Source organism: Mytilus trossulus, chromosome 1 (assembly GCF_036588685.1).
Source record: "Mytilus trossulus isolate FHL-02 chromosome 1, PNRI_Mtr1.1.1.hap1, whole genome shotgun sequence".
Taxonomy (NCBI): domain Eukaryota; kingdom Metazoa; phylum Mollusca; class Bivalvia; order Mytilida; family Mytilidae; genus Mytilus; species Mytilus trossulus.
In genome coordinates this window covers 101,879,568-101,898,815 of record NC_086373.1, presented here as the reverse complement: position 1 = coordinate 101,898,815, position 19,248 = coordinate 101,879,568, and the positions used below count along the sequence as shown (strand labels likewise).

Genomic DNA, 19,248 nt, shown 5'->3' with positions numbered 1-19,248 from the left:
TGTTAAATTTTCATGTACTAAATGAATATCGTTTATATGAACTTCCGCACGCTTAATGTAGACAAATATTAAATTAAAACATCACAACGATAAGACAGCGTAAACAGGTAACTGATGACGTTGACGAAGAAGAATCTAAAATCATTCTCTTAGATCCTAGTTGGTCCGTAAATGTAAAAATCAAGAAAACAATGCAGATATGAAGCAGCTAGCAGGCTTTCGACTTTCAGTCAAATTGTTTTAAAAAGTGCACTGGGGTGTACGCCAAGCAAGCACCGACTGAGATGTGGGTTATCGAATGAAAAGACATCATCAATATATCTCAAAGTCAATAAAGAATTTGTAACGATCTTTTTTCCATTTTTTTTTCTTAAAAATCAAAAATTGCCATACCTATGTTGGTTTGCTTATTTTATTTCTTACCTGGAATAGCTGTATAAGTAAACGTTATTTTTTAAACGTGCAAATTGTTATGCCCGCGTCACACTGTCCCGATTCTGATATAAGATGGACACCCGAATGCGAAAATTGTAGGTTCGTGCGAAGTTGGTCCCGATCTCGTTAAAATACCAAAAAGTGACCGAAGCAAGTACGATGAATAACGAAGTCTATACGATGGTGCCGAAATTATATACGATAGCAAAAGATGGACATACGAAGGTTAACCGAAGACGGGTATTTAAGCTTCATATCTCAGCCGATGCCTACACGATGGATCACGAAATCTACACGATGGATTACGAAGGCTACACGATAGATTACGATGATTGCTCGATGGCCATACGATGTTTGGAATGCGTTTTACCTGTTTTGAACCTTTTCATGATACGAACAGAATTTCGACAACATATCGTTTCTGTACAATCTGCCATGCATGACGGGAAATCGATCTTTTTGTCTATTTCTTATAAAAACTAGTTTATTATCCCCATCGCCTACTCCATGTAAGTTGCGTGAAGATAAAATTGTTATGGACACTCAAGAACCAAAATGCTCAAAACTTCGTATGGTGTTACTCGTTAAGAATATCTTGAGCGCTATTGACTTTAAAGTTCAAAGGTCAAGGTCACAGTGGCAAATTGTAATACAAGACAATATCCCCTAGTGGACACTCTAAAACCAATATGCTTCAAAATATTTCACCATATTTTGGTATATTGTTCCTCCTTGTAATGATCTGACATTTTTTACGTTCAAGGCCAAAGGTCAAGGTCATGCAGATGGACTTGTTTTTTCTCCTTGAAACAGCATAATACACAGAAAATTGGTTGCTCAATTTTTTACCTGCTGGTTCAAAAGACAATATCAAAGGTATTACTAAATGTTTTGGTTGATTTCTAAACAAATAGTTTATGTATCAAATATGCATATTCAATTTACCATTTTCTACATGTGTCATATACAAACATAGTGTCCATATTTGTCCCCAATATGTTACATACGATGGGATGCCACGCTCGGCATTGCCTTGTTTGAACTGTAAAATGTGTGGACTAGTCTGAATAATCACCCATAATTATGCCCATGTTTACTGATCTATCTTAAAAGTAAGATAATGGGTCCATGATCAATTTTATTCAAAAAGAGCTCTTTCAAGGAGAAAATCATGATAAGATAGACAAAAGGAAGGATATGGAGAAAGCAACAAATGCAGCAAAATATGACATATAAAAACAAAATGGTTATGGTTTAAACATTCGTGTGACAACAACTCAGACGATACATAAAAAAATCAGAATAGTGAAGAAAAAGTTGGTTTCCCTATATACGTGTACCTGCACTGTTGGTATACGAGGCGGGTTTAGGATTTTCATTATGTTACTTGATATGAAAAATTGACAAAAAATAATATTTGACCTGTAAAAGTAAATCCTGAGCCTGTAATAGCTGCCCTTCTTGTTCCTTTTGAATTAATAAAAACAACGCTATCGCCTTTCTTGATCTCATAGAATCATATGCTATGAGCTCCATGTTTTGTGAACGTCTTTCTTAACTGTCGTATTAGACCGACCAGACAAGTGCTATAACGCTCATGGCACGTCAAATGTATTTTAGTGCGAAAATTAACTTACATTTAGCTGGATTCATTGCCGTCGTAGTTCCATCTTGTCGCCTTCGTACTTTTATTCGATGGCAACACGACGGGATCACGAGGTCTTCACGTAGTCGTGTTGCAATCGTAAGACCTTCGGGTAGCTTCGTGATTCATTCGTGTTAACATCGTAATGTCAAAACTGCCCGATGGAAACGATGGAAACACGAATGCAATACGATGTTCAAAGATGCATTCCCGGTGACATGACGGTGAGGATGGTGATTCGAACTCAATACGAACCCTCAACAACGGACGCACCTTCGGGGATTTTTTAACATGTGAAAAAATTCAGAACCCTTCCCGAAGTTGTCCCCGAAGGCTAGAAAAAAATCGCCGATGGTTCTACGATGGTTAAAGATGGCACTACGAATAGCCCGATATGAATACGACCAGTCCCGATTTTGAAAATTTCCATAATCGTGTTGCCATCGGCGTAAAATTCGGGACAGTGTGACGCGGGCATAATGAACTCACGTTTTATTTCATGTAATAGTCTTTCCAATAATTTTTCATCAAGTCGTTAACTGTTGTTTTTTTCTTTCTCGCCAAATGTTCCACGAATTCGCGCTAGTGGTAAGTCAGTTTATTTTATAATTTCCTGTTTTCCTATTAAATTTCTTAGTAACTAGCTTGAGATGTTTTTCCGTAAATGAAAAAAAAAACCTGTTGAAACAAATTGTTAGAAGAATATTTGTAAACATCATAAAGTCTCGATTAAAAAAAATAGAGGTTATGATTTTGGAAAGCTTCTCGGTTCTTCCGTGCTAGTTTGTTTTGAAGAAGAAATATGTCGAATAAATATATATTGCAAGCAAACAAAAGATACTAAAACAAACCGATTTGCCAGCAAGAAAACTTTCAACATCTTTTCATCAGACAAAATGCTGTAATAAATAATTACATTAAATTCCATGGTTAATCAATGATACTAGTAGTTAATATTTCTAAAACATGAAAATATAAAATGAGAAAAAAATAAAAGATATTTGAAATACTTTCAACGTTAGTGTACTAAAAGTAGAATATTTTAGCCTACAGTTTTATATAAAATCAGAAGTCAATAATTAGGACAGCATACATCATGTACATGATAACATGATTAAAACTTCTCACCGTTAAATGCATTTACATTTGAACGTTATACATAAGATAAACAAAGATAGTCAAGTATCTGATAACAGAGAAGTTTGGTAAATCTGTGATAAGCAAATTCACTTAAAGTGTATACACACGTATAGCAAGATGTCTTCCTTTGCTCCAACATCCAGTAGCGACAGTTCCAAGCCAGACGTCGCTAAATACGACGCTCCAGATGCAGAATTCTTTGCAGGTATGTGTCTGCATGATTAACCAGTCTAACCGTGGAAGCTCTTTCAAATTCATTGATATACGTAAAATGCAATTTGCTGTAAAGTACATGTAATCGATATAATATACATAAGTTATAAGCAAATACCTCATTCAAGGCAAATGCTAATGTAAGCTTCTAACCAGATAGAAATGATTAATCACGTATTCTAGACTTTGAAAGATATTGACACCATAAACATAAAATGTGTTAACATATCATTTTTGAAAGATCTTCAACAGTCAATAAATTCATGATAGATATTAATACAAGGCTTAAAATTGTTACGCCGGATGTGCGTTTCGAATGCAAAAGACACCTCGTATCGGTGACGCTCGAAACAAAACAGGTATTTCATTATCATGACCATCTCAATATTAATCATCCGTGTACATTGCTCTATGCATGGGATGTTTGCAAACTTTCACCGGAGGCATTTTTTTGGCATGTTGATGTTTAAGAACCGCTGTGTATACATTACATATGATTTCTAACTGCACATTGTTTTAGACACTGTCTAAGAGCAGCTAACTCTTAACTTATACAAATTAACGTTTTCAAAAATAGTTCTATAGTCATCTGAACGACTCCCCATCTAATACTACTTGAATGTGCGTCTTTTAAAAATGCTTTTTTTCTAAAGTGAACATTGATTGGTTAAATATTTCTCAGTGTGTTTGAATTTGTTTGATAGCCTTTTGGTCATGACTGTTTGTCTCTAATATTTAATTAACTGTGCATTTGTATTCAGATATCGCAGATCAAATTTATTCGTTCTTTGTGTAATCATACGTTTTTTGATTGAGTTAAGTCTGCTAATTGATATTTTATCGTATGTTTTTATATGTTGTGATGTTATGCTATTGTTTCAGAAAAAGGGAGAAGGTTTGGGCCCATTAAAACGTTTAATCCCGCTGCAAATGTTTGCACCTGTCCTAAGTCAGGAATCTGATGTACAGTAGTTGTCGTTTGTTTATGTAATATATACGTGTTTCTCGTTTCTCGTTTTGTTTATATAGATTAGACCGTTGGTTTTCCCGTTTGAATGGTTTTACACTAGTAATTTTGGGGCCCTTTATAGCTTGTTGTTCGGTGTGAGCCAAGGCTCCGTGTTGAAGGCCGTACTTTAACCTATAATGGTTTAATTTTTAAATTGTTATTTGGATGGAGAGTTGTCTCATTGGCACTCACACCACATCTTCCTATATCTATTGAGGTAGAACTAAGAAGTCAGTATCTGTAAGAATGAAGAGATAAATCCAATACTTCGTATTAAGATAGAACTTTCTACACATCAAAAAATTTTGACAGCATCTCTATTTAGGTTTGGCTTAATGCAAGAATAAAGTGCTATTCGTTTCCAAATTGTTTTTACTTTGACAGTCATACTCCCTACATTGTCCTGATCGTACTTCCTTGTAGAACCTACTTGAAAATGTATCAGTTTGTTTTAGTCATGAATGTACATAAAATATTTGCCATCGGACGTTTACCAACAATTTATCAACGATTGATCTACGGGCATCAAATTGCAAAGCACGAAAAATGGCAACCGATTTACCGCATTTTGCAGTTATTTGCTTATTGTTCGTTGTTAAGCGTAATAACAAGACACAGCGTGTACAAATGTAGTGCTAGTTTGGAATAAAGTATCACTTTATGAACAAAGATGAAGATACAACATAAATTTCTTAAGATCCGAGGAGTCAACAATAGCTCAACAATATAAATAGATCAATTAAAGGAAAAGCGTTTTTATTGTTGTTTTATAGTTGACAGTAAAACCTCATCAATCAGACAAGTATCCTCTTCAAACCAATCTAAATGTATTATTACACATAAATGCTATTATGGAACGTCAGCACGAAATTGTTAATCGATTCAATATGATGACATACTTTCAAAAATGATAACTTCCGTAAGTGACGCTGAAATGAAAAACTTGTATTTTACATGAGGAGGGAGAGAAAATACAAAGCAGACTATGCAAAACCAAATGTCAAATTAAGATGGACATCATGGTTAAAAAATCGGCAGAAATCAGATAAAATAAAAACTTAGCATTTAAGCAACAAATCTTTTAATGGCTCCCGCCGTGTTACTCATTGCGTGTAAAATTCTGGAAAGAGTTGCACTATGTCATTTTATTGGAAAGGAAGAAGGGATTGTTGCTAGGAAAAGTGGAGCATATTCGTGGTTATCTAAATCAAGATTACACCAGTAAAAACAAATCATGAAATTGATGTAAAATGTTGTAACATAGTTTAATGATCTTTAATACTACGAACAATAAAAAATGCAAATGAAGCTTTCATTTACTTCAATTTTTTAAACTGGATGTTTTTTCAAGAACAACTACAGACGACTCTCTGTTCCAGATTTTTTCATACAAAGAACATTAAGTAACAAAGTATGAGAATATTAGTTTATCCTAAAAGTATCTATTAAGGGTATTACAGTGTACATTTACGGTATAAAAAAGAAGATATGGTATGATTGCCAATGAGACAACTATCCACAAAAGACCAAAATGACACAAACATTAACAACTATAGGTCACCGTACGGCCTTCAACAATGAGCAAAGCCCATACCGCATAGTCAGCTAAAAAGGGCCCCAATAAGACAATGTAAAACAATTCAAACGAGAAAACTAACGGCCTTATTTTAGGTAAAAAAGTGAAAGAAAAACAAATATGTAACACATAAACAAACTGCAACCACTGAATTACAGGCTCCTGACTTAGGACAGGCACACACATCAATTATGTGGCGGGGTTAAACATGTTAGCGGGATCCCAACCCTCCCCCTAACTGGGACAGTGGTATAATAGTACAACATAAGAAACGAACTATAAAAATCAGTTGAAAAAGGCTTAACTCATATGATAGACAAAAATAAAAGTGGAATGTCTTTTGAATAGAAACTTAAGTCTTTGGTATAAAAACATATGTGTCTACCAGTACGTGTGACACTGCGGTTGAAGTGTGATTAAGCTAGTTATAAAACCAGCTCACTAAAGGAAGCGCTGAGAAACAAAATTAAATTCATTACTTTATGGAAAATAATTTAGTTATTTTACTTCCTGGGAGGGAATTTAGTTTGATGATTGAATACTATTTGTTTGTTTTTTTATTTCTGGTTATTTTTGTAGGTATTCCAAAGATATCCTTGAATAAGGATGCTGCAGTTGATAATTCTCTTGTCTACAAACATTATGATGCTAAAAAGGTATTTAATATGTTTGAGTTACTCTTCTTATTCCTGGTCGTGTAAAATCTTCCAAGTGAACAACAATGTCTGTAATGTTCGGAATTGAAACTTAAAATTACTATATAACAAAGAGTTTTGAGGGAAATATAGGCTTAGACCAACTGCTACAAATCTTCTCACAACCCAAGGACGCGATAGGAGAATACATAATAACTTCATTATGAATTTATTCACTAATGAAACACAAAGTACTAAATGAAATAAACAATCAAACCACATCTTTTTTATAATTATCATCAAAGCACGTCAACAGACGTAAACGAAGTTACAAAAAGACGAAAAGAAGGAGCTACTTTCTTTGGGCGAAGATGGTGTTTAACTATAAATACGTCACGTTTTGGAATAATATCAATTATCTAAATACTATATATTATAAAGAAGATGTGGTATGATTGCCAATGAGACAACTCTCCACAAGAGACCAAATGACAAAGAAATTACCAACAACATACCGCTTAGTCAGCTATGAGAAGCCCCGAAATGACAAATTAAAAGCAATTTAAATGAGTAAACTAACAAAAATTGAACGAGAAACAAATATACAACTCATCAACAAACGACAACCGCAGAATTACAGGCTCCTGACTTGGGACAGGCACATACATACATAATGTGGCGGCCTACGGTTACACATGTTAGAGGGATCCCAACCCTCCCCCTAACATTAGACAGTGGTGTAGACTAGTTAGTTTTCTGTAAACTGACGTTCCCCATTGCATTTAGCGACCGTGTCAATAATAAAAAAAAACTTTACATGCAAGACATACCTAAAACTAAATTTCAGGGCCGTAGCGTAATGGAGGCAAATGAGGCAAATGCCTCACTTTTAAAAAGACGACCAAACTTTTAAAGTGTCATTTTTTTTAATCATATATTTTACATTATCAATATGCGAGTTTCGCATTTCAAATTATCTACCAGCACACTACTACATACAATATGTTCAATCTGCAGCAGCGATTCCAGCTTTTACCATAGCGATGACGGTAAAAAAAAATCAGTGTTCCGATTACAAATAAAAATAAAGAAAATGAAACAAATCTTAGTATCGTTACAAAACTGGTTGAAGCTGGGTTCTTTAAAGAGAAAAAATATGAAAAAGGTAACTCATCAGTATAAACACCCCCCTATAAGTATGCTGGCTTATTACTTTCCTTGGTTTCTTTTTAAATCGAAAACGCTAAAGTTATTAGTCTTTACCCTTAAATAATTCATTGGCCAAAAATATAATAATTTTTCATAATTAATATAAACAAAATCATGAAGCGCCTTTTCTATGGAAGTCTTTAATGTATTTATATATATAAGACAATTTTTGATTTTTATTTATCTTTAATAAAAGTATGAAATATATTTTTGGTATTGTTTGAAAATATTTTTTTTCGTGTTTCTTTTTCTGTTAATGATCAGCATTGTCTGGTTGTATGCAAGCGTGTTCCATTGGTTCTAGTGGGGTAGGTCGTTGGTTTGAACTCCGATATGTCAAGCCAATGACTTAAAAGTTGATAGAATAATGTGTCCAGGTATAGGTCTTCCAGCAGAATAATGTGTCCAGGTAGTTCTTCCAGCGGAATGTTTACAGATAACTTGTGATCACTTGTGACATTAGAACGTCAAAAATCCGGTTAAGTAACAATGTTGGTCTATTTTTCTCGGTACCTATTCTTATGCTTAATGATTATGTATAATAAATATATTCTGATTGATGCTCGTCTTTTAGAAGCTTATAACTTGCTGTTGGACATAAATATATATATATATATATATATTGACACCGAATGTTTGTGGCACAACATCCTGTCCACAAGTTAACAACTTTTTTTTTTTCTGTGACGTATTAAATTTATATTGAGATCCAGTTTGTTACATCTTGTGATCAATTTTATTTGGCAATCGTCAATGGCAGTCAGCAGGGTTAAAGAACATCAGTTGTTCGACCTGTTAGTCAAATGCGTTTTGTTTAAATATACTTTTTCACTCTTTTGGTCTTTTGGAAAATGTTGTTTGTGCTGTTTTTAGACCCTTCTACAACGAAATTTGTTTGACATGCACACGTATAAAAATTGCGGTTTTTATCCAACGCAGTCATAGGTTTGAACGTAGTTTTCAATTTAGACTCGTTTATATATATATATATATATATATATATATATAAAACGTCTGTATAGTAGTCAACGATTTTCCCCACGAGGGCGCTGGATCGTTACGAGTAACGATACATGTACACAATAAATAAATTATATAAACGCCTAAAAAAGTGTACACAACAACTCCAAATACAAAAAAAGGTAACTATAAATGTAATTATTTATAAATATTTCGGATAACAGATATCCTTCGTCAGTCAGATTCTGATGTGAAATGAATCATCTTTGAGTCTCGTTAGATTAAACTTTTACTAAATCTTGAATTTTATACAATAAAAAAAGTCAAACCGAACATCAGTAAAGACGCTTGCACCATTCTAAAAAAATGTTAACATGACATAGGTTATATTTTTTTAGAATGGTGCAAGCGTCTTTACTGATGTTCGGTTTGACTTTTTTTATTGTATAAAATTCAAGATTTAGTAAAAGTTTAATCTAACGAGACTCAAAGATGATTCATTTCACATCAGAATCTGACTGACGAAGGATATCTGTTATCCGAAATATTTATAAATAATTACATTTATAGTTATCTTTTTTTGTATTTGGAGTTGTTGTGTACACTTTTTTAGGCGTTTATATATATATAGCTGATCTGTAACAATAACATCTTCATGCCTTATATATCATGTACTGTAGTACGCCGCTAGATTAAAACTGACGTGGAAAGGTAACATATGGCCACCGAAAGCTCTTTTTTTGAGAGCCCAGGTGCTCGTGTGGTCTAGCGGGACGGCTGCAGTGCAGGCGATTTGGTGTCACGATATCACAGTAGCATGGGTTCGAATCCCGGCGAGGGAAAAACCAAAAATTTGCGAAAGCAAATTTACAGATCTAACATTGTTGGGTTGATGTTTAGACGAGTTGTATATATATATATATATATATATATATATACATAAGAACGTGTGTTGAAGCTTTTCGATAGTTCAGGTCTGACACAGGAGAATCGGAAAGTTTTAGTTGACAAGCAGAGATTAACTTTAATATTGAAACTTGATTTGTTACTTACTAGACTAGTTAATACTAAAAAACCGAAATGTCTGTTATATATTTTTATTTTTTATTATAGATGGTAATGCTGGAAAAAGCTTCTCCCGTTTCAGGCACCCGAACCACCCTAAAAAAAAGCCCAAAAATTTTTCGCCTTGCTCGGCTCGGCGAATTGCCTCACTTTAATTGGACGTGCCCTACGGCCTTGAATTTAAATGGTAAACGACAAAGCACTACCACGTACCTTTTACTTGTATGTGGCTTAAAGGCACAGACAAAAATCGTCTAATCAAGAATAGTTATATCAGTGAATGACCACTAAAAATGTCCGGTTACGTTTTTTTTTTAATGTCCCACTTAGGGGCATTATGTTTTTTGGTTGATGCATCCGTTCGTTCATCCGTTCGTCTGTCTGTCTACTTCGGGTTAAAGTGTTTGTTCAATGTTGTTTTTGAGAAAGTTGAAGCCCAATTAACTTAAAACATGTTTCCTGTGATATGTTTTCCCCAATTACATGGTCCACTGAAAATAGAAAATGATTGTGCGTGGTTTGGGGGGAGGGGTTTCATCCGTGTGCTACAGACACATTTTTTTTTTAATTATACATTTGTATTCCTATATTTACTGAAGAAGTTTTGAGGGCGTGGGTTTATTTGCGGCTTTTGTCTTTAAAAAAGTATTCCGAACTTTGAAGAAATGAATATTTTGATCAAGGTGAAGGGGAAATAATCTAATTAAAAGGTTTTGCCATTTACTTTAATGCTAAGTTTTAAAAACGTGTTTGCGCTTCTCGCAACAACAAAAATAAATGATTTGATGCTTGCCTGGAACAAACACAATACTTTATAATTTAAAAAAAGAAATGGTCGTTCCCTCATACTATAGTTAAAAAAGAAATTTACAATTGCTAACACTAGGTAACTATTGCTTCGTTCACACGAACATTTAATTCGTATTGAATTCGAATCGAATGCGAATCGAAGTCGCTAATCGCATTCACACACTCTTCTTTTTTAATTCGAATTGTCTAAATCGCATTATTCAGTTCGCATGAGAAAGGCGTCTTTGTTATTACGAATTAGAATTTTAAGCGAATTTGACGCGCATTGCAAATCGAATTAGAATTTACGTTTGGACGCAAAACGTTTCCAATGCGAATAACAACTATTCGAATTCGAATTATGTGTGTACGCAGCATTAAAGTAGTGTGGCTTTAATAGATTAAAAGTATTTAGAATGACAGTTTCTAGTTTCTAAAATACGTACACGTTCTTTATTTTTGTGTTTATGGAAGAGAAACAAATGTATATAGTGCTTTACTCAGTTTCCTCTTCAATATGTAGGTTGTTATGGGAAAAACAATGGAAGAGTGGCTTAGATTCTCTGTGTGTTTCTGGCATACGTTTAGAGGAACAGGTAAATATATATTATGTTTTTCTTCGACAGTTTAAGGAGCGGATAAAACAAACCTAATATTTTATTCACAAGACAAAAAATGTAAAAAGGAGGCGAAAGATACCAAAAGGAATATTAAACTCGTACGTCGAATACAAACTGACATCGCCATGGATTAAAAAGAAAAACAATTGTACACAGAACACAACATAGAATACAAACTGACATCGCCATGGATTAAAAAGAAAAACAACTGGACACAGAACACAACATAGAATACAAACTGACATCGCCATGGATTAAAAAGAAAAACAATTGTACACAGAACACAACATAGAATACAAACTGACATCGCCATGGATTAAAAAGAAAAACAATTGTACACAGAACACAACATAGAATACAAACTGACATCGCCATGGATTAAAAAGAAAAACAACTTGACACAAAACACAACATAAAATACAAACTGACATCGCCATGGATTAAAAAGAAAAACAATTGTACACAGAACACAACATAGAATACAAACTGACATCGCCTTGGATTAAAAAGAAAAACAACTTGACACAAAACACAACATAGAATACAAACTGACATCGCCATGGATTAAAAAGAAAAAACAACTTGACACAGAACACAACATAGAATACAAACTGACATCGCCATGGATTAAAAAGAAAAACAACTTGACACAAAACACAACATAGAATACAAACTGACATCGCCATGGATTAAAAAGAAAAACAATTGTACACAGAACACAACATAGAATACAAACTGACATCGCCATGGATTAAAAAGAAAAACAACTTGACACAAAACACAACATAAAATACAAACTGACATCGCCATGGATTAAAAAGAAAAAAACACAACATAGAATACAAACTGACATCGCCATGGATTAAAAAGAAAAAAACAACTGGACACAGAACACAACATAGAATACAAACTGACATCGCCATGGATTAAAAAGGAAAAAAAAACTTGACACAGAACACAACATAGAATACAAACTGACATCGCCATGGATTAAAAAGAAAAACAACTTGACACAAAACACAACATAGAATACAAACTGACATCGCCATGGATTAAAAAGAAAAACAACTGGACACAGAACACAACATAGAATACAAACTGACATCGCCTTGGATTAAAAAGAAAAAACAACTTGACACAGAACACAACATAGAATACAAACTGACATCGCCATGGATTAAAAAGAAAAACAACTGGACACAGAACACAACATAGAATACAAACTGACATCGCCATGGATTAAAAAGAAAAACAACTGGACACAGAACACAACATAGAATACAAACTGACATCGCCATGGATTAAAAAGAAAAACAACTTGACACAAAACACAACATAGAATACAAACTGACATCGCCATGGATTAAAAAGAAAAACAACTGGACACAGAACACAACATGGAATACAAACTGACATCGCCATGGATTAAAAAGAAAAACAACTGGACACAGAACACAACATAGAATACAAACTGACATCGCCATGGATTAAAAAGAAAAAAACAACTGGACACAGAACACAACATAGAATACAAACTGACATCGCCATGGATTAAAAAGAAAAACATCTTGACACAAAACACAACATAGAATACAAACTGACATCGCCATGGATTAAAAAGAAAAACAACTGGACACAGAACATAATATAGAATATTAAAGAGTAAACATCACACATACATGTACCACCAAATACCGTAATTCGTTACATTATCGTGTTCATGCAGTTGTTATAATAATATTTTAAATTAGTCAACTTTAAAATCAAATATAAAGAGAAGATGTGGTATGATTGTCAATGAGACAACTCTCCACAAGGGACCAACTTAACTTAACACATACTTTTTTTATTAGTATCTAACCATTTTCGACTAAATGATGATGATTGGTATAAAGCGCATATATATTCATTGATTGCGTTCCTTAAATATAATTTCATGCGTTTACTTTTTAATTCTTATGCAGGTGCTGATCCTTTTGGTTTCCCTACCTTGTTCCGTCCCTGGGATGATGGTTCAGACTCTATGGCAAACGCCAAACGTAGACTAAGGGCAGCTTTTGAGTTCTTTACAAAACTTGGAGTGAAGTATTACACTTTTCATGACAGGTAAATTGCTATGTTATAGTACATTTTCACTGCTGTAAATTACAAAAATAACACTGTTGACATATGTTTTTTTTACGTACATTTGTAATAATTGATTACTCTACCACAAAGCATACATTTTTGTAAGTTGAACAATCACCCTATAGTATTACACGTAGGATTTGAGATAATTAATGCATGTTTTAAAAATCACCAACTAAACGTTTTGAAAGAGCACAACAACTCCAAATCAAAGTCATGTATTTCATTAGAAAAATAACAGTGCTGGGTTTATCAAAATCCTTGTGTAGTAAAGATTCAATTATAACAAGTTCCGTTTTTATAGCAAAAACAGTCAATTCGTTTCTGCTTCTTAAATAAATAATTATTGTATGGACATGTGGTTATGACATATTTAGGTTAAGTTTTGGAATACGTTATATCAAGGATTTGTCTTACTATACAAATCCTTGGTTAAACAGTAAGGTTGTCTTATACATTATCAGTACATTTAGGGTAAATCATTTTATTTGAATTTGGTAATTCTAATCATCTGTCCTCAATATAGCAAAGTGTACAACAAACTGTATCTCTAGTGCATTTATATAAAATTTTAGATTCCTTAATTAAACATATGCCATTGCCACTGTACCTTATATAACCATATTACAATTTAATTCCAGAGATGTAGCCCCTGAGGGAGCCACTCTAGCAGAATCGAATAAAAATGTAGATGAAATTACAGACCTAGCTCTTGAACTGCAGAAAAAGACAGGTGTCAAGTTATTATGGGCCACTTGTAATTTGTTTGCACACAGCAGGTTTGTTGAATTTTTACAATAATAAGTTTTTTACATGATGAAATTGTAAATCTCCTTTGTGTGAAGCATTAAGTATCATGCAAATATGGTTGATAATGTCTAGATTTTAAAGTCCTCCTTGCAAACATAAAAAAAATAGTATTTGCGTAACATTTTAAAGAAATATGCAAACAATATAATAATATTCCAATATAATTGATTGCAGCATGCTGCACTCATGTAACCATAGAAATTTCTACAAAATCGTATTTTTTACAACGCGATATGTTTGAATTTCTGTTCTTCAGGAAGTATTTGATTTAGCAATTGTATCATATATAAGAAAGAAGATGATTGTCAATGAGACAACTCTCCACAAGAGACCAACATGACACAGAAATTAACAACTATAGGTCACCATATGGCCTTCAACAATGAGCAAAGCCCATACCGCATAGTCAGCTATTAAAGGTCCCGAAATGACAACATTTGCTTTCTTTAGTTATAACAATATGCATCGTGTATGTTTAAGGTATATGAATGGTGCCGGAAGTAATCCAAATGCTGATATCTTAGCGTATGCAGCCGCGCAGGTCAAGAAAGGACTGGAAGTAGCCAAGAAACTTGGAGCTGAAAATTTTGGTAAATTTCAGCAGATATTATAAAAAAGAAGATGTGGTATGATTGCCAATGAGACAACTATCCACAAAAGACCAAAATGACACAAACTTTAACAATTATAGGTCACCGTACGGCCTTCAACAATGAGCAAAGCCCATACCGCATATAGTCAGCTATAAAAGGCCCCGATAAGACAATGTAAAGCAATTCAAGCGAGAAAACTAACGGCCTTATTTAAGTAAAAAAATGAACGAAAAACAAATATGTAACACATAAACAAACGACAACCACTGAATTACAGGCTCCTGACAGGGACAGGCACATACATAAATAATGTGGCGAGGTTAAACATGTTAGCGGGATCCCAACCCTCCCCCTAACCTGGGACAGTGGTATAACAGTACGACATAAGAACGAACTATAAAAATCAGTTGAAAAACTCATCAGATAGACAAAAAATAAAAGTGGACGTGGCGGGGTACTCATAATGTTTGTATACATATATAAACCTCTATAAAATATAATTTAGACATAAAAGTGTCTTTACCCTATAAGACGATCTAAAATCGAACAATCTGGCTAAACATACCGAGAATAAATTTAACAGAGACAGCCAAATTCTGCTATTGACTTTTTGTAAAGCCTATCGGCCTAATGTTATATATGAAGGATATACATGTTTCACCATTCTTTTTTACTTTGCAACTTATACAAATATTGCGGTTGTACATGTATGTCTCATATATTTTGTAATCATGTTGGAACAGACATGCTAAAATTATTAGTCGCTGTGGATGGAGTGGAGACTTGACAAAAATAAGATAACCAAGTTAAAATACAGTAATTAGAATACTTTTCTAACAGTTAATAAATTATACAATGCTCGTATTTGATTTTTTAACAATATCTGAAGTTGTTTTAGCAGACTCATAAGGTTGAATATCCCTTTGGTATCTATCATCTTTCTCATACGATATCAGAAGACAATATCTCATTTAAATCTCAAATAAATTACTTACCTCTAAACTATTTCAATATAAGCTGAATATACGCTTGATTGATTATTTCATATGCCATTTGCGTTATTCAGTTCATATATTTTGTACCTTCAGTGTTCTGGGGAGGCCGAGAAGGATACCATACCTTATTGAATACCAACGTTCTTACTGAAATGACAAATATGGCCTCTTTTTTCAAGATGGCGGCCGGTAAGTTATTTATCGACTAGTTCATGCTGTCCTTATAGATATAATAACTAATATTTCTCTTCATGTATCATGTGTATACTTAACAACTTCACTGCTATCCTTTGAATTATAGCCGATAGTCAAAAGGATTATTTGTTTCATATATATGTAAAATTTTAAGATTGAGTTTCTGCAGTAACGTTGAAGCTAATGATCAACAATATGTAAAGTTACAGTATTCAAGAGTAATCTATCTAAAAAGGTACGTAGTTCTTCGCAGTTTCAAAAATGTTGTCAGTTTTTTGTGTTTGAAGAAATTTTATTAATAGAATGGTTTGGTTCAGACGTTTGGTCCGGGTTTAAGAACTACCCTTGTCAACAAATTGAAAATCAGTATCATTGAGGGTTTATATAAGCTATATTTTGTTTTTTTAAGCCAAAGTTTTAATATATCTTGAAATTGCTTATAATTTATATGCCCCTCCTAGGGTCATTATGTTTTTCGATCTGGGCGTTCGTTCTTCCGTTCGTCAATTCGTTCGTCCGCCTGTCCGGTCGTCCGTCTGTCACGCTTCAAGTTAAAGTTTTTGTCAAGACAGTTCCCTTTCATGAATGTGACTTACCAAATAAGACTATTTACCGGATTTGATATCACATATTAAGCAACACGACAGGTGCCACATGTGGAGCAGGATCTACTTACCCTTCTGGAGCACCTGAGATCACCCCTAGTTTTTGGTGGGATTTGTGTTGTTTATTCTTTGTTTTTTTATGTTGTGTCATGTTTACTATTGTTTGTCTGTTTGTCTTTTTTTCATTTTTAGCCATGTCGTTGTCAGTTTGTTTTAGATTTATGAGTTTGACTGTCCCTTTAGTATCTTTCGTCCCTCTTTTGTTGATGAAGTTGAAGTCCAATCAACTTAAACCTTCGTACATATGTTCTATATACTATTATCTTTCTAATTTTAATGATAAATTTAAATTCGTGTTTCGAACATTACATTTTACGGCTAAGGATGTTACCCCTGGAAAAGGGAGTTTCCAAAAAAATATTTTTCTGTCGTCCATCTGAATAAAGATGATCAATAACTGGCACATGCGTGCTCAATTTATTTTCAACAAGATAATAAAGTTATATATAAAAAGAAAGAGAGCAAAGAATAAACTTCAATCCAAGTTTAATGTCATTACTTTGTTCCCCAATTAAATACTTTCGTTTTAAGTGCATTAGTTCTTACTACTACCTGCACCTGTAGTTTCGAAAGGTAATTTCCCTTAATCAGATCCTGTGACTTCTCCAACTAGCACATCTCTTCTGTATGAAGTCAGTAGAATCTATGTAGGATATTATAATTCTATCCTCAATTATTTTTTAGTGTTTTTAGTTTATCTAGTGCTGACGTGCTATAGAATGAATGCAATATGTCAGAACAATTATATCAACTTAAAACTAACTGGACTTTTACGTACTTAAAATTAATGTTGATTGGAATCTCGTAATGGACATTACTCCATTTAATCTCACACGACCGATTTTATTTTAACCCTTTTAGGCTAGATAGTAATTCTGCATTGTGAAGTGAATTAAACTGTTATATTGGTTTACGTCAATAATACTTTATCCTTTTAAAGTACACTGGGAACCAGTCCATAGTTTGAGCACAACCTAAACTATACCCTGCTTCTGTTTTAATTAAATTCGAAACAAAACAAACCAATAACTCTAAGCTTTCGTATGCTCTCAAACCTTGACTGGTCAATTAAATCACTTTATTGTTAATTCAATTGAGAATAAAAGACCCAATGTTTTTCATTAGCCTTGGGATAATTATAATTCATGTGACGAGTTGAAAGAGGACGTATCATATAAATAGAACTCTAAAGTACTACCAGCAATAAAAAATAAAACAAAACATTGGTCACAAATGAAAAGCATTACATTTAATTAAAGTTGGAAATTCCGTCGAAATCCACTTGCAACGATTTGTGAAACGAACTTGTTGGAACCAATGTTTTTTTTCATGCATAAGACTCTTCAGTGGTAGTTTTTATAAACCAAATGTCGAATGTTCATTAAAAATGCCATCACAATGTTTTAAAGGATAATATTTTATGTTTAACGTATCTTGGCTCTCGGGGTAATACGTTCCAGGTATCAGCTGATAGCCGTACGCTATATTGGTATTTGTGTAACATACTAAATATTGCGATTGGGAATCACTTTATTCATAACGTCATAAATCAGTATCTAAATATTGATAAAGTAAAAGTCAAAAGAATTTGAATTACATACTGGTTACCAAATTAGAAAATTTGAAATAATTGTTTTATTATGACCATCTTCTTGATGAAAGTTTATTCTATTATGGCAATCCATATGCGAGAATTCAACCTTGAAATCATACAAAACTTTATGTGTAAAACTAACCGCATTTCTTTAATCCAAAAAGGTTATCACCCGTACAAATGTACGAATAAAGATGTCTTATTTTTCTTTCATAAAAGAAGTCAAGTTCTAAATGACAGAAAATATAGCGAATCTTATTTATCCGATTCAACATGAAGTCGTAAAATGTAATAAATGACAGTAACGCAATCAACGGCAATTTTTATCATCGAATAAATGTCATCGGAAATTTGTTTTCAAGCACTTTTAATTATTCTGAAGCAAACAAAAGTATGCTTACAAAACATACGTAAACTGTATAACAGTCTCTGTACTAAACTATTAAAAGCCTCGGTAAGTTTCCTGCATTTCTATGAATATGACAAGCAGACTATAATACGCAGCTTTGTTTGCAAGGATATATACCTCCATTATAGGTTTAAAAAAATTGTTTGTCAACATCTACAAAATTGATATAGACGTATACCAAAAACGTACACGATCTCTAAATCACGAATTAAGAAGCAATTGTTTTTATTGCCATGTCTGAATTTTAAACTAAAATACCAAATATATTAGTAAGATCTCTGAATTAAGACAATAATTATTAGGTAACCTGGAGTTGGCCTATTGGCGTCGGGTATAAAAATAATGGATGCTTTGGCATCAGACTAGAAGAATTTAACCTTAAAATTGAGAATAGAAATGGAGCATGTGTCAAAGAGACAACAACCCGACCAAATAAAAAAACACAATAGCAGAAGGTCAACTACAGGTTTTCAATGTAGCGAGAAATTCCCGCATCCGGAGGCGTCCTTCAGCTGGCCCCTAAACAAATATATACTAGTTCAGTGATAATGAACGCCATACTAA

At 33.4% G+C, this 19,248-nt stretch overlaps 1 protein-coding gene across 1 annotated transcript in view; it reads left to right on the top strand.

Annotated features, from left to right (window-relative positions):
* Positions 1-3,231: 3,231 nt before the first annotated feature.
* The window catches only part of LOC134694091 (xylose isomerase-like), a 33,032-nt gene continuing 17,015 nt past the window's right edge, over positions 3,232-19,248 (top strand). Inside the window, exons 1-7 of the mRNA XM_063555089.1 lie at positions 3,232-3,425; positions 6,598-6,674; positions 11,200-11,272; positions 13,261-13,402; positions 14,065-14,202; positions 14,714-14,823; positions 15,915-16,010. Coding sequence (XP_063411159.1) covers positions 3,338-3,425; positions 6,598-6,674; positions 11,200-11,272; positions 13,261-13,402; positions 14,065-14,202; positions 14,714-14,823; positions 15,915-16,010 — 724 coding nt within the window. The 5' untranslated portion in view covers positions 3,232-3,337. The remainder of the gene's footprint in view (positions 3,426-6,597; positions 6,675-11,199; positions 11,273-13,260; positions 13,403-14,064; positions 14,203-14,713; positions 14,824-15,914; positions 16,011-19,248) is intronic.